This window comes from Colletotrichum fructicola (genome assembly GCF_000319635.2).
Source record: "Colletotrichum fructicola Nara gc5 chromosome Unknown KSG_Nara_v1_contig01, whole genome shotgun sequence".
NCBI classification, from domain to species: Eukaryota; Fungi; Ascomycota; class Sordariomycetes; order Glomerellales; family Glomerellaceae; genus Colletotrichum; species Colletotrichum fructicola.
The window spans coordinates 817,299-832,553 of NW_027094051.1; the positions used below are offsets into that span (position 1 = coordinate 817,299).

Consider the following 15,255-nt stretch of genomic DNA (forward strand, 5'->3'; position numbering starts at 1 on the left):
ATCCGAAATTCCGGGACAGATATGCACGGCGAATAGGCATGGAGGAATAAGACTTGACAGCATGAATTTTGTCTCCGACAAGTATTTGCCCCGCCCGGCGAACCCACAGTGTTTCTGGAAGCTTTCTGCCGCGGGCTCCAAATTTTGGACGTTGCCAAACCCAATCGTTTGAGCCATAATTACCAATTCTGCGTATTCCCACAGGCAGTGATCGACAGTGGCCATGGCCAAGTCGAGATATTGGACAACAAAGCAACGGATCAGTTTGATTTCAGTTCTCCGGCCTATTATAACTTTGCAATGCCTCATGGTCTCCTGAGCCTCCCACCGGTTGGAAACGGCAATTGCGGATCAATACCGGGCCTGGCCGGAGACCGTACCCCGCGGCCGGCTTTGCCGGTGGAAGTTCGATGTGAAACATCAACAACACCGGCTTGTCGCGCTTCTTCTTTGACCGCGCCCGCCGTTACCCAACTCCCCTGTCCCACTGCCGACTCGGCCAATCCCGTTGACGTCAACGCAACGGCGCTGGTGCCGGGCGAGTGGGGGATGAGGGGCAAAAGAGCATTCTTCGGACAAAACAAGGAGGGGCAAATGCACCCCAGAAGTATGTCGGCTCTTCCAGCCACGCGCGTGGCGCCCTGCCGACAGGAGTTGGGACCACCATCTTTGGGGCGAAGCTCCATGTCCCCTCGGTCCTCTCGAATTGGGTTCATTCCCGGCTGACATGAGCTATCTTTTGGACTAAGGCCGGCTAGCTCATAGCTGAGCCCTCCTCAATCGGACCTTCGCACCCTTCGTCAGCTATCGGTCAGGAGTTGACCCCTCATTTGCCCCGCCGTTAAAATCCCCTGCCCCGCCTCGAGCGTTTAGTCGGCCACCTACCGAGACATCACGACTTTCAAATTCTTCACCTTGAGCCAATTCGCGACGAGAGAAGAGAGAAGAGACAACATCTTTCAGAAATTACCGGTCTCATTTTGAAGCTCGCCAACATGTCTTCCAAGCTTCACCAGGCACCGCCCTTCAGGGCTGAGCACATGGGCTCCCTCCTCCGACCCCAGAAGCTCCTTGACATCCGCGAGGGCAAGATCCGCGATCAGGGCATGTCCGAAGAAGAGGCTGGCCTTCCCGCCGTCGAGAAGGAGTCTGTCGCCGAGGTTGTCAAGCTCCAGCGCGACCTAGGCATCAAGGGTGTCACCTCGGGCGAGTACAACCGCACGCGTTTCTGGGGTCTCATGTGGGACGAATTCGAGGGCACAACCCGGCTTCAAGACGCTGAGGCCAGCATGTTCCGCCTCTACCACCCCGACGTCGTGAGCCTCATCGAGAAGGACCGCAAGGTCATGCCTGGCGACTCTGTCATTGCCGGCGCCAAGCTGGCGCACTCCGCCGCGAAGTCCAAGTCCAACCTTCACGAGTTGCAACTCGTTCAGGCCGCACTGCCCAAGGAGGAATGGGGTAACATCAAGCTGACCATGATCACGCCTGCGTGGTTTCATATGCGCTACAAGCAAGGCCGAGCCTACACGAAGGAGGCATACGCCAACGATGCCGAGTACTTCCAGGACGTGGCCAAGGTCTACCAGGACGAGCTCGCGGTGCTTTACAAGGCTGGCCTGCGTAACGTTCAGTTCGATGACCCGGGCATGGCTTGTAAGTAACCGGGATCTCAGAAACGTTGATTTGCACTGACTTCGTCCAGACTTCTGTTCACAAAAGTTCCGCCAAGGGTGGGAGGAGGACAAGGACAACGACGGTACCGTCGAAGATCTTCTCGACGCCTACATCAAGCTCTACAATGACAGCATCAGCAAGCTCCCCGAAGACATGCACACCGGCATCCAGTGAGTACACTTCAGTAGCGAGAAGACAGTACCAGTACTAACGAGGTGAAGTTTGTGCCGTGGAAACTTCATTGGCGGACGCCATTTTGCCGAGGGTGCCTACGACATCATCGCGAAGAAGCTTTTCGAGAACCTCAACGTCAACACCTTCTACCTTGAATACGACACTGAGCGCGCGGGCGGCTTCGAGCCCCTGCAGTTCCTCCCCAAAAACAAGAACGTTGTCGTCGGCATCATCAGCACCAAGGTGCCCGCCTTGGAGGACAAGGAGGAGATGAAGGCTCGCGTGTACAAGGCGGCTGAGTTTGTCGCCAAGGGAAGCGGCGAGACCAAGGAGGAGGCGCTCAAGCGTATCTGCGTCTCACCTCAGTGCGGTTTCAGCACCCATGAGAGCGGATACCCTCTAAGCCTGGAGGGCGAGAAGAAGAAGCTATCTCTGGTGAGGCAGATCGCCGACGAGATTTGGGGCGAGCCTTGATTTGGTAAGGCATGACGATTGTATGCGAGTGTTTCGGGATCGTGGAGCTGGGGGTACTGTGACATTCAACATGAACTGATGAGCTGTAGAATATTGCGAGCGTGTTTGAAAAGTCGATTTAGCCTTATTTCAGGATATGATATTTAAAAGCCTCAACGCTATTTGAGGCTGTTACTTCGATGAGGGGTCTGAGCTCTACCTTATGCCATTAATCTCACACTTGTGTATGTGTTGCAATGTTCGCACAAAGGGCGAATCGTCGTGCCGTATGCCCCTCCAACCAGAAGTCGGAAAAGATGACAAACTGCGCCCCCACTATATTGAGTAGTACATTGCAAACAACCACAAAACGCAGCAAAGATTCCAACAATATTGCTGTTGTCCCTGGTTCTGAACTGCGCAACTACGCCTACCGGCACTGCAACTGGTGGATCCGCAACCCAGCTCTCCGCGGAGACCGAATGTGGGACGTTCCGGTGCCATCTGGTGCCGAAGTCGATTCAAGCGGCGCTTCAGCTTCCAAACTCGTCTATCAATGGAATACATAATTTAGTTAATATGAAAATTGAACTTAATTTGAAGTCATACGACAAGAAGCTCGAGGACGACTGATGATTGGCCCATTCGAACGTATCGCTTCTTTACAAGTCCCTTGTATCAGGAGAGAGAGACTGTAGTCTGATCGAACCAAAGTAAAATAGAATATCAGCCATAATTCACACTACGAATGCCCGCGTCTGGGAAATTTCAAAACTCAATTATATTGACGGACTTGCTCAACGAAACTCCGTGACCCACAACGTTGTGTATTTGTGGATATCGTCGACCCGAGAGACTCGCATTCAACTTCAGAAACGAAATGCGTGATTTTGATGGACTTTAAGCACAATTGAAGACAAGTGCGGGAATCATTTTCATCCGAGGAAGCCGGAGATGCAGACATAAAAGACAGCGAGCTGGGAGACTGTATTCATTTGCATCAAGAACAGCTCTTCACGCACACTATCCAATCCATCAAGAAACCTATCTAATTATCACTTTGTGTCATACTAAACATGCACGCCAAGATCGTTCTTACTGCCCTCTTTGCCGCCATGGCGCTGGCCAACCCCGCTGTTCTGCAGTCCGATTCCTCAGAGCACCCCAAGCTCGTTGGCCGTCCCAAGGGTAACAACCCCGGCTCTGGAGCTAGCTGCTGCTCGTCTACCCCTGGTGTCTGCCAGCCTTCATGCGTAAGTCATAGCTTCCCTAGCCGTAAAGTTTTAGTACACAAATATTAATGGCCTCACAGTGCCCGGTTGGATGCCCCTAAAGGATGCGTCGATCATGCATCCACTTGTCCGACGATGTCCAGTTGCGCCGACGAGAGGGCTGTTTCAGGCTTGGTCGTGCCCGCCAAAATCTAGGAAAGCATTCTGTCCACGCGGTTGCACATCGGGAACAAGTCAGGGTAGTTGAGACCAATACAAGAGGGCTTTTCTAAAGTGGCTAGACGGGCCGTGACAATTATTGCAACTAACATGTATATGACTTCAAGAACGCAGCTACCTAGCTACGTTCACGACTCCGAAGAAGGGCCGCACCTACTAGCGCCACAGATGCTCCTCTGTGCCGTATCCAACGCTTACCTAAGCTGACAAGTTATGAGCCCGAGGAATTCATAATCTAATTAGAGAGACACGATATCCACGATATCTATTTCCTCGCTAATGTCCCTTGTCTATGTGTTAGACAAGAGACGGCCGATAACTTTTTGATATCATCGAAACTTTCCCCAGGGCCAAGAGGAAAGATATTAACACCTAACACGCCAGGCCCCAACGGAAAGCGGCCCCAAAAACATTTAACAATTACCCACAAGAAACCTCAGCTAGACACGCTACTGATCTTTCTCCCCTTCTAAGTTTTCTTCTTCGCAGTTTGCCGCCTGTAGGCGCACCTCTTTGACTGCCGTATCTCTCACGAGGAAATATTCGAAGGCTGGGATGGCCTTGGTCACAGAGAAACCTTTTTGGCCACATATGAGATATGTGAAGAGGGCGCGAGTTGCCAGGGGACAGGGGCATCTCCCTCTTATGCAGTAGGTACAATGCGAAAGTTGAGCTTCTTCTGATAAGATGTATTCTGTCACATTCGTATTCTCAGAAAACATTCATCGCTTGCCGTTATCCCCAGATAACGCTCTTATTTATTGCTTTTGACAGCGTATGTGCCTTATTCAGTGTATTGCGATTCTTGCGGAGATGCTTTTCACCGCACCTTACACGTCAGCGGCTGACATGAGGCTCCTTGCCCCCTTGGCATCATCCCTGGTTGGGACTTCAGAGTCTTGGTCTCTTGGCTGACCAAACAACACCATGCAAACACCCCGCACCCCAGACTCGCTCGTGTCCACAAACCCCTTTGCCAACTCTTGTCAACTCCTGGGCGAGAATGCAACGGAGGTTCTCACAATGCCGTGATGTCATCCCAATTTTCGTGCCCATGAAAATTTGGTGTTGGTACCAAGAATACCCAAGGAAAACCCCGCAAAGTCCCAAGCCAAACCAAGCAATCCTGCAAAGGCGCCAATGTTTTGAAAGCGAATAATATTCTCATATCTGAGATGGAAATCTTCCAACGCAGATGGACCACGCGGAGACGAGTGCGGAGGCAATCTGGGGTTGTGTGGGGAAAATTTGAGAGGTTAAAAAGGTAGCAAAGATGGACTGCTCAACTTTCATGGCTTTCGGTCGTCCATTTACTCCCTCTCTCCCTCTGTCTTGTCCTTGTTTGTTTGTGTTCTTTGTAGCGCTTTCCGATGGCCAACGATAACTCACCAACTCCGCCTGCGGGCCAAGATCCCCGAGACGTCATGGGAGCCTCAGAAAAAGTCACTAGCGAAGCTGTCAACCTCCACAGCGTACCTACTCAGCAATCCGAGAACGGAAAAGGAGCTTGTGTGCGGAACGCTGTTGAAGCGCTGGGCATCCCCGACTGGGAAGCAAAACAAAGCAAGATCGTCCGGACGCTGGACATGACCTTGCTCCCTCAATTGTGGATCCTCTACATGTTCAACTACCTGAACCGGACCAACATCGCGTATGGGCCATATTCCGGTATAGATCTTCGAAAAACTGACTTTGAGAAATAGCCAGGCTCGTCTTGATGATGACTTTGAGGCTACCCTTAAGTTAGGAAACACTGACTACAGCACCGCGGTAGCCCTGCTCACTGTTGGGTAAGTGAACACCATGGCTGCAGCGCGCCAACTTATCTGACCCTTCTCAGATACATGCTCGCGCAGCTGCCTTCAAACATGCTCATCACCAGAGTTCGCCCAGCTGTCTACCTTCCAGTTTGCGCAATTCTCTGGTCCGGCGTCTCAGCCGCCACTGCAGGCGTGTCGAGCCCCGGCGAGCTGTTCGCCGTTCAGTTCGTTCTCGGAATCATAGAGGCACCGCTATTTCCTGGGGTACGTCATGACAAGTCACCACTTGTCTGGTCTTTTAGTACTGACTCTGGTGCAGGCTGTCTATCTGATGTCATGTTGGTATACCCGCAGAGAACTCGCCCTTCGTACCGCACTCCTCTACTCTGGCCTTGTTCTCGCACAAGCTTTCTCGGGTTTGATCGCCGCTGGTGTCTTCTCGGGCATGTCAGGTGCAGCAGGTATTGCCGGCTGGAAGTGGCTTTTCATACTGGAAGCAGCACTTAGCGCCTTCTTTGCACTGACTGCCTTCTTCATCTTGCCCAACTATCCTCACTCGAAGACCGGAGGTGCGATGTGGTCGATGACCGAGGAGATGCGGAGAATCGCAGTGGCTCGTATCGAGGATGACCGGGTGGAAGAACCCACCGACTCGACCGTATGGCATGGGCTACGCCTGGCGTTGACGGATGTCAAGACATACATCTTTGTAAGTCGATCACCGAGCCATGCTCTCGATCATCCCTAATTCTCTCATTGTGCAGATCTTCATGAACATCTTCATGACATCCTCCTATGGATTCAACAACTTCTTCCCCACAATGGTCCGTGGTTTCGGTCTCGGCAGCAGCACCATGGCTCTCGTGCTCACTGCTCCGCCCTACATCGTCGGTACCATCGTCTCGTTCTGCGTGGCGTGGTCTTCGGACAGGAAGAAGGAAAGAGGATATCACATCATGATCAACAATTGTCTCTCCATCACCGGCTTCGTCATCTCGGTCGCAACTCTCAACACGCCTGCTCGATACACCGCAGCATTTCTCTACACAACGGGCAGCTTCTCAGCAAACGCACTAGTCTACACATGGGCAGTTTCAACGCTCAGCCAGACACCCGAGAAGCGCGCTGCCGGCGGCGCCATTGTCAATATCATGGGCCATCTGGGCAACGTCATCTCGCCGTACTTCTTCCCGGACAGCGACTCGCCTAGATACACCATGGCAATGATTCTTCAAATAGTGTTCGCGGGTCTGACTTTCTGTATGGCGTTCACTTCCAAGACGTACTTGAGGAGGCATAACAAGAAGTTGAGGGCCGTGGCGGATGATACTGGAGCTATGTACAACCCTTTCACCACGTGAAAGCCAAGACTCTGCCTAGATTTGCCGTCTTTAGCGGTCAGGGCTTAGCGACTTAGCATCGTCCCTAGAGTCCGCAAAATAAGTCCAGATGCGTACCCATTTTGTGGGTTTTATTAGCAATTGTCGTAGAGTACCCGCTACAGCTCGTTCCACTCGGTGCAGCTGAACAAAGCCAGCCCTAGCAATAGCATTTGTTGATTAGTTGTAGCTCCGAACTTTACCTGTGCTGGCCAGGTTCCTGCTTCCCGCGGGTCGCGAAAGCTAGTTTTCCTACGAGCCAGCCCTATGTCTGAACTACAAATTGGGAGATGCTCCCGACAACGTTACTCGAAGGCTAAGCCATGCTAACGGCGAGGCCGATTGGCCTGTGGAGCGTCCAAGTCGGCATCTTTACCGGTGTGCCAAGGATGGTAACGCCCTCCCACCGGCACGATGGGGTCCAAACTGTGGCTTAACACCCCTGGACTATATCAAGATCCAGTACAGCGAATCATCGCGGACTCTATTTAAATGGCATCTGTCTTGTTGCTCCAGGTGTACTTGCGATAATGCTCAAAGACTCTTTTCTGTACGTGTTCATCCTTCAGCACGCCGTCAGCCATGTCGGACCACTCTTCACTGCAGCAACGCAGAGCTGGCGGAGGCCATTCCAGTGACCAATCCAGCGGCGTACAAGAGACCCTGGACGAGAGCATCCTCGGTCACCTCTCCCAGTTATTCAACAAGTATGCCGGCTCAAGCGACAAGTGGACCCGGGATCAGCTCAGTGTCTTTATGCAGCATGTGCAAGCGGAGGACCCCAACGGCGCCGCGAGCTATCTCGTCGACAGAGACGAGCTGGACATCTTCGACCTAATCAAGTATATGTCCTCACCATGCGGGAACATGTTGGAGGTGGCGCCGCCTCAGGACCTCTCGTGGCCGCTGAGTAGCTACTTCATCAGCTCGAGCCACAACACCTACCTCACCGGAAACCAGCTCTCAAGCGACTCCAGCACCGATGCGTACAAGGACGTCCTCCTCCGCGGGTGTAGATGCATCGAGATTGATGTGTGGGATGGAAAGGAACAGTACAAACCCGGCTTCGATTCGGAAGGGACCGAAACGTCTGAGAAATCAGAAGCTGCTGCCACGGACGCCGCACCTCAAAGTATTGGTTTCAGAGATCGAATGGTTATGAAGGTCGGCCGGTGGATGATGAACAAGTTCGAGCCTGTCGATCCAGATGGGAGAACTGTCGACGAAAGGCTGTCGGACATCATCCAAGCAGAGCCCCGCGTTCTCCACGGCTTCACCATGACGAAGGAGGTCCTCTTCCGCGACGTCTGTCGAGTCGTCAGGGACTACGCCTTCGCCACCTCAGACCTGCCACTCATCGTCAGCTTGGAGGTACACTGCACGCCTCTCCAACAAAGCGCCATGGTCGACATCATGGAAGAGCTGTGGGGAGAATACCTCCTGCCCGCACCCACGGGTACGCCGGAGGCCCTGCCATCGCCGGATCAGCTGCGCAAAAAGATTCTGGTCAAGGTCAAGTATGTGCCCGAAGACGAGAAGGACGACGCCGAAAGCACCACCGCCGCCGAAAGTCTGGACGACGACAGCAGCATGTTCGAGGTCGTCACGGAGGGCAACGAGCGCAAGACGAAGAAGGTCAAGCCGCCCAAGGTCACGTCGCGGCTGAGCCGTCTGGGCATCCACACGCGCGGCATCACGTTCAAGTCGTTCGAGCAGCTCGAGGCCTCGATGCCGAACCACATCTTCTCGCTGTCCGAGAAGGCGGCCTTTGCGATCCAGAGGCGGATGCCGCGGGCGTTGTTCATGCACAACCGCGCGTTCCTGATGCGTACGTATCCGCATGGTATGCGCGTGGACTCGTCCAACTTCGATCCTGTCGCATTTTGGAGGGCGGGTGTGCAGGTTGTTGCGCTGAATTGGCAGTCGTGGGATGTGGGCATGATCTTGAATGAGGGCATGTTCGCGGGGTCTGATGGCTATGTGCTGAAGCCGGAGGGCTACCGTCAGCATGATGGTGCGAATGGCAACGAGTGGGAAGAGGAAGAGTTTGGATCAAAGATTGTCGGCAAGACGCTCGATCGGATCGCTGTTACGGTGCTCGCGGCGCAGAATCTTCCTCTGTTGAACAGAGACGACGATCCTGCCAAGTTCATCCCGTACGTCAAGGTCGGCCTACACACGGAGCCGGATGCGTTGGCGGCGATAGTCAGCGAGGGGACAGGCGGAGAGCAGGTGAAGCAGGTCGGATACAGCGGCCAGACGAGCAAGAGCAGGGGCACCAGCCCAGACTTTGGCGGCGAGGTGATTGAGTTCCTCAATGTGGAAGGCGTCGTGCCCAAATTGGCGTTCCTGTCCTTCGTGGTCATGAACGACGTGATTGGGCCGGATGTCATGACTGCGTGGGCATGTGTCCGGCTGGATAGGCTGAGGCTTGGATACCGTTTCATCAGGGTGTTGGGCAAGAGCGGTATGCCCACGAACGGTATTCTGCTGATCAAGACGGAGCTCAAGGAAGCCGCATTGCCATAGTATTCGTTGTGGTAATACATGATTAATTTTAATTGCGGTTCGGTGGCTGGTTGTCTCGCGTGTTGATACCCCTGAAAAGTCTCGACTAACAAATCTCCAAGCTCCGGTTTCGCTGACTTATCTAGGGACGCTTCTTCACGAATGGACTGTAGAACATCAGCATAAAGCCAGGGACAATATCAACTCGTAGCTGGACTTACTAATTATTCCATGAAGTGTTTGTTGAAGACAGAGGCTCACATGCGTCCAAAACAGTTGTGACGTGATACCGCTCAATCAACATGAAACAAGCAAGCTGCCAGGAACAAATGTTTAAAGATATTTCATTATTATCGTCGTGATTGTTGTTATCGTTATTATGAATGTTGTCGTCATCATCGCTATTACTGTTGTTATCATCGTCATCATCGTTTCTATCTCATGCGTACTTGAGTAAACGGGAAATGTAGCCGCACAGGCATAGAAAATCTCGGCGATCTATTATTGAATAGCATGTTCAGCAGCCGAGAGGTGCCGCATATCTCCTTTTACAGTGCGACGGGTTGCGACATAGCTGTGGGACAGTGGAAAGCGACAATCACAGTTTTTTGGTATTTTCCTTTCCACTTTTGAACCGTGAATATAATAGGCTTGTTTTTTTTTCTCTCTTTCTTATTTACTTTGAAAAGAAAAGAGAACAAATCTACACTAAGCTTCAAGGTACTCACAGCTATTTGTTCAATCTGCAACGATGGGTGGCTCATTGGTGTTGATGAACTCGAAAGCTCGGCCGAAATGGTGTCGCAATTATCGCAATTACGTGCTGGGGTTACTAAGACCGACTTGGCGGTCTCAGAACAGAGTGGAGAAGCGGGATGGCGGGGAAGCCAGTGTCCGGCATGAGTGGCGGATGCTGGAGATGGAGATGTCGACCTCAAGGAGGCCATCGCGATGCAATGCAATCAGATTAGATGTCGAGGCCCAATGAGCACAGCAGCGCAAAATTGTTTACCACGTGTTTCAAACGAGCCAATTGAGTTCAGAAGCAGCGACTAAGAAAGAAAGAACAGACGATGGGAGGACACGTGATAGCGACAATCGCTCTTCCCCTCCACATCCGGAGCTCAGCCGAGAAGGAAGTGTCGACACCGGCTAGTCCCAAAGCGGGATTAATGCCCCACGTCTGGTTCCTTCCCTTCCCGAGAATTCAGTGAAGGCTCTTCCCTCTGTCGCAGCGCAGTCGCTCTTTCCCGCGGATGTCATCCTCCATTGTTCCGACCGTCCGGAAAAAAAGAAGCGGGGCTTTTTCACGGTTTCAGCCACTCACAGCGCTGAAAGCGGCCGCCACTGACGGAAGGCAGTCGCAGCCAGGCAGGTGCAGGTCCTCAAGGCACTGAAGGCAAGCCCGTCCAGGTCGGGTGGCACCTGCAGCGCAGTTTTTGTGGCAGGCAGTGGCATTGCAGTGCGGCATTTGACCCAGGCAAGTAGACCAAACTCTGGACAAGCAGGAGCCAACCTCGAGAAATCCCACTCTTTTTTTCCTACTCCTTCCCTTTCGCAGATAGGACCAGACCAGACCTAAACACCACCTCTCCTTCCTCCGACCTCCGAACCATTTTTTTGACGTTCGACCCTCTCCCCTCCGAATACCCTCACCAAGCACCACACGACCGCCCACGATGCTTTCCCGAGGATCCGCCCGCACTGCGCAGGTACGTGAAGAGACCCAATTGGCGCCCCATTGAGCCGAGGCCTGGTTTGTCCGTGTGTGGTGTAGTGTTTTTTTCGGCCGGTTGTGTGTAGCGCGGGCCGATGTTGGAGGGGAAGAAAGGACAACAACACGGCACCATCGCCATGTCACGATAACGCCATGCGCAAGAGAATCAGCTGGGAATACGCACGGGAGAAGGCAGACAGACCAAGACGCCAATATGCACATACACACACATCACAGGCTCCAACAGCTCGGCTCCCCACTGCCACATAACCAACATATCAACACACAGACAGACATGGCTAACCCGCTGCCCTCCAGATTCTGCGCACCGCGCAGCCCGCGCGCGCCTACGCCACGGTCGGCTCTGACATCTTCAAGCCCACCAAGTTCGGCGGAAAGTACACGGTCACCCTGATCCCCGGTGACGGTATCGGTGCCGAGGTCGCCGAGAGCGTCAAGACCATCTTCAAAGCCGACAACGTCCCCATCGAGTGGGAGCAGGTCGAGGTTTCCGGCCTCAACACCACCTCCCCCGAGAAGACTGAGGACCTCTTCCGCGAGTCCGTCGCCTCCCTCCGCCGCAACAAGCTCGGCCTCAAGGGTATCCTCCACACCCCCATCGAGCGTTCCGGCCACCAGTCCTTCAACGTCGCCATGCGCCAGGAGCTCGACATCTACGCCTCCATCTCCCTCATCAAGAACATCCCCGGCTACCAGACCCGCCACGAGAACGTCGACCTCGCCATCATCCGTGAGAACACCGAGGGTGAGTACTCTGGCCTCGAGCACCAGTCCGTCCCCGGTGTCGTCGAGTCCCTCAAGATCATCACCCGCGCCAAGTCTGAGCGCATCGCCAAGTTCGCCTTCAACTTCGCCCTTGCCAACAACCGCAAGAAGGTTACCTGCATCCACAAGGCCAACATCATGAAGCTGGCCGACGGTCTCTTCCGCTCCACCTTCCACCGCGTCGCCAACGACTACCCCACCCTCGAGGTCAACGACATGATTGTCGACAACGCCTCCATGCAGGCCGTCTCCCGCCCCCAGCAGTTCGACGTCATGGTCATGCCTAACCTGTACGGTGGCATTCTGTCCAACATTGGCGCCGCCCTCGTCGGTGGTGCCGGTATCGTCCCCGGCTGCAACATGGGCCGCGACGTCGCCGTCTTCGAGCCCGGTTGCCGTCACGTCGGTCTCGACATCAAGGGCAAGGACCAGGCCAACCCCACCGCCCTGATCCTGTCCGGCTCCATGCTCCTCCGTCACCTTGGTCTCGACGACCACGCCAACCGCATCTCCCAGGCCATCTACGGCGTCATTGCCGACGGGTAAGTCCCAATCTCCCTTGTCTGGCTCAACTCCCAGCTAACAACCCCGCAGCAAGGTCCGCACCCGCGACATGGGCGGTGATGCCACCACCCACCAGTTCACCAAGGCCATCCTCGACAAGATGGACACCTTGTAAATTGCCCCACCATAATGTGTAGCTATAGACACAATAACACACACAACAACCTACACCTCGGCGCCGACCTTTTTTTCCTCGAACTCAAAGACCTTTCCCTGCGACATTAGACGTTGGTCCGTTTCTATAAACAAGAGGCGCGACTTGGGGGCGACGGGAGATAGATACCAACCCACGCAGTCGAATTGCATAAAAGCGGAGGATGGTGAACAACTGTTAGAATTTTCTCTGTTTTTTTGGACACTGGGGAGCCCGGTGGGAAGGGGGGAGGTCTCGGCGGGAAGATTGTAGTTGTACCAAGTTGTACGTAGCATAGGAGTCACGTAAAGCATATGAATTCCCTTTTTCCGTCTTCAACTCTGGGCACCCAAGATTTATTATATGCGCATTGTGAGCGAACTGAGGCAAGCGTTCCTGGTCACGGCATAGCCTTTCCGCCCCATGACGAATTCCCCCGATGGCGTTTCGCCAGCCATGGCCCGTGGGGTAAAACGATAGCCTCGTGCCGAGAAGCCCGTTCCAAAAATGCCCCGAACCACTTCAGCCTCGTCTGTTCCAGCGAACCACCGTCTTCGGATTGGACACGCTTGTGGGAGGCTGTTTCGGCTCGGAGGGGTGGTTCGCGTGCGGGTTGTGTGCTCGGGTAACGTCGGCAATCCGAGGGGTTGGCTCGGCTGGCCGAGTTTTTGTCTCGGGGTAAATCGGAACGGCCGAGTTGAAGAATCGGAGAAGGAAGGAATTGTGGGGCGGTTGGTGTTGAAGAGTTGCGGTTGCTGAAGACTTCAATGCTGGAAAGAGTTGGATATAAAAAAACAAGACTTTCTGTCTGTTTTACTCTCGACGGACCGATCCGAGAACATGTAACTCTCCTGTTTCGGAGGTTTGCGATTGACATTAGTGCCCGGACAGATCACATCAATGGATGGTCTTGAAACCAGTAACCAGTGTCAGGCAATAGTTATCTAGAACACAAATAATGCCATCGTTAAAGAGAATAACTTGAAGATGAAGACGTCGAAGAATGACTACTTATTTGAGATGAATATTTGTTGGAATTAGACGTCAAGGACGTCTCACGCACGTCGTGACGAAGCACTCGGTCGGCGTTTGCACAACTCCTAGAAATCGCACGACGCCGCCATGTTCGATTGGCGTATATTCATTACGACGCACGCAGTGTGCTATTGTGACATGATATATATACTGCGGTGCGCTATTGCATGAAGAGCAGGTCGGGTTGGTGTATGTACCGTGGTTCATTGCCGGCTCGCGCCTGAGTATATATTTGAGGAGGTGCTTGCAGCATGCCTCGTGCTCAACTCAGCCAATCAGGAAGTCGCCTGATGGCTATCTTCAATTCCATGGGAACAGTGAATTCGTCTAGCTGGCCTATTGGCAGCGGTACTTGCATGACCTTACCTCGGTCATGACACATTTATGACAGCAGATTATGAGGCCAAGTACGTCTAACAATACTTACAGGACGACCGAGATACGGGACGGAGAGGTCATCACGTGGAAGTCAGTTGAAGCTTAAATAACGCGTGCGAAGACAAGTTTAGGGTCAGGGGAAGAAATCTCCGGGCGTGGAACTTGTGAAATGGAAGGTTACCATGGTTCTGTTGCTTCTCTCTTTCTTAACAAGATATATTAAGAGTGTCACAAGACGTAGAACGTGGTCAGGTAGCAATGATCAAAGTTGGCGGTCACTGTCTTCAATGTTCCTTTCGCTTTTTACATCCTCGCAAGTGCGAGATGTGGTGTTCTTTGCAGCTGCTGCGAACGCATCACTCACAAACGAAGGATGAATACTTTAACTCAATACGGCTGAATAGTTTCATGGTCCAAAACGGTAGAGGATAAATATCTCATAAGATCAGTGTCACATTTGCAAAATTAGGAGATATCCCAGAATTATTCACAACTGGGAAGCCTTACCTCTAGCAATCACGCATGCTATCACTTACGGGGCATTGTCAAAACTGCTGCTGGACTATAAATTAAGTGTTTCCGCGGATCTCTGAAGCCTAGCGAAGCAAATTGCATCATGTTATCAATCATGTTTGTCACCTAAGCTCTACCTGGGATTGAGAGCGATGAGGCGTAGGTCCTTTCGCTAATACGTGTGAGTTCCAACTCCAAGCCACGCACGCCTCGCTTTTGAGGAACGATTATGCGCAAATAATTATGAGACAGAGGGAACGGGGAAGAGTGACCTATATATGGGCGGCAGCCCTTATGCTAAAAGGTGCCTTAGACGAGGCGGCATCTAATGCATAAGTGATGCTTGCAAGGCAGTCTTATCAGGTGATTCTTACTGTTGTACTAAGCAAGCAGCAGCACATAGCGACATTTATGGGTTGTTAATAGTGTTTAGACGGCTTCTAATGCTTTTATAATTCACTGGCATCTCTTCCTATGACGCGGTAAGCCGCCAAGAGTAATGAGTTTCGAACCCAGGCACGAGCCATCCAAGCTGCAAGTATAAAGTCCAGCAGATTGTAACCTGATTCTGTCCTTAAATGGAATGAGGTGGCGAATTGAAGCTATCTGTTAAAATCCTTTGTCCATATCGTCATTTTTCATAATGGTATGACTTCTTTCCGCGGCTGGCAGATTCATCTTAGCACATACTGCGCTCGTTTCGCTCGCTAAGTAATCAGAGATGAAT

The 15,255-nt window shown here is 52.7% G+C and overlaps 4 protein-coding genes across 4 annotated transcripts; all 4 read left to right on the forward strand.

Annotated features, from left to right (window-relative positions):
• Window positions 1-995: 995 nt before the first annotated feature.
• Window positions 996-2,325, forward strand: yxjH-1 (Uncharacterized protein; the record flags this gene model as incomplete). The annotated part of the gene is made up of 3 exons (XM_032036804.1): window positions 996-1,656; window positions 1,706-1,847; window positions 1,899-2,325. The coding sequence occupies 3 exons, from the start codon at window positions 996-998 to the stop codon at window positions 2,323-2,325; spliced, it is 1,230 nt and encodes a 409-aa protein (XP_031884363.1).
• A 2,854-nt stretch (window positions 2,326-5,179) lies between these two features.
• CGGC5_v000249 (putative transporter) lies at window positions 5,180-6,876 on the forward strand (the record flags this gene model as incomplete). Its single annotated transcript, XM_032036806.1, has 5 exons — window positions 5,180-5,406; window positions 5,459-5,545; window positions 5,596-5,779; window positions 5,835-6,224; window positions 6,280-6,876. The coding sequence occupies 5 exons, from the start codon at window positions 5,180-5,182 to the stop codon at window positions 6,874-6,876; spliced, it is 1,485 nt and encodes a 494-aa protein (XP_031884365.1).
• Window positions 6,877-7,476: 600 nt separating this feature from the next.
• Window positions 7,477-9,423, forward strand: CGGC5_v000250 (1-phosphatidylinositol 4,5-bisphosphate phosphodiesterase 1; the record flags this gene model as incomplete). The annotated part of the gene is made up of 1 exon (XM_032036807.1): window positions 7,477-9,423. One exon carries the CDS (start codon window positions 7,477-7,479, stop codon window positions 9,421-9,423), a length of 1,947 nt encoding a protein of 648 aa, XP_031884366.1.
• Window positions 9,424-11,081: 1,658 nt separating this feature from the next.
• On the forward strand, window positions 11,082-12,584 carry CGGC5_v000251 (Isocitrate dehydrogenase [NAD] subunit 1; the record flags this gene model as incomplete). Its single annotated transcript, XM_032036809.1, has 3 exons — window positions 11,082-11,114; window positions 11,438-12,447; window positions 12,500-12,584. The coding sequence occupies 3 exons, from the start codon at window positions 11,082-11,084 to the stop codon at window positions 12,582-12,584; spliced, it is 1,128 nt and encodes a 375-aa protein (XP_031884196.1).
• Window positions 12,585-15,255: the final 2,671 nt, after the last annotated feature.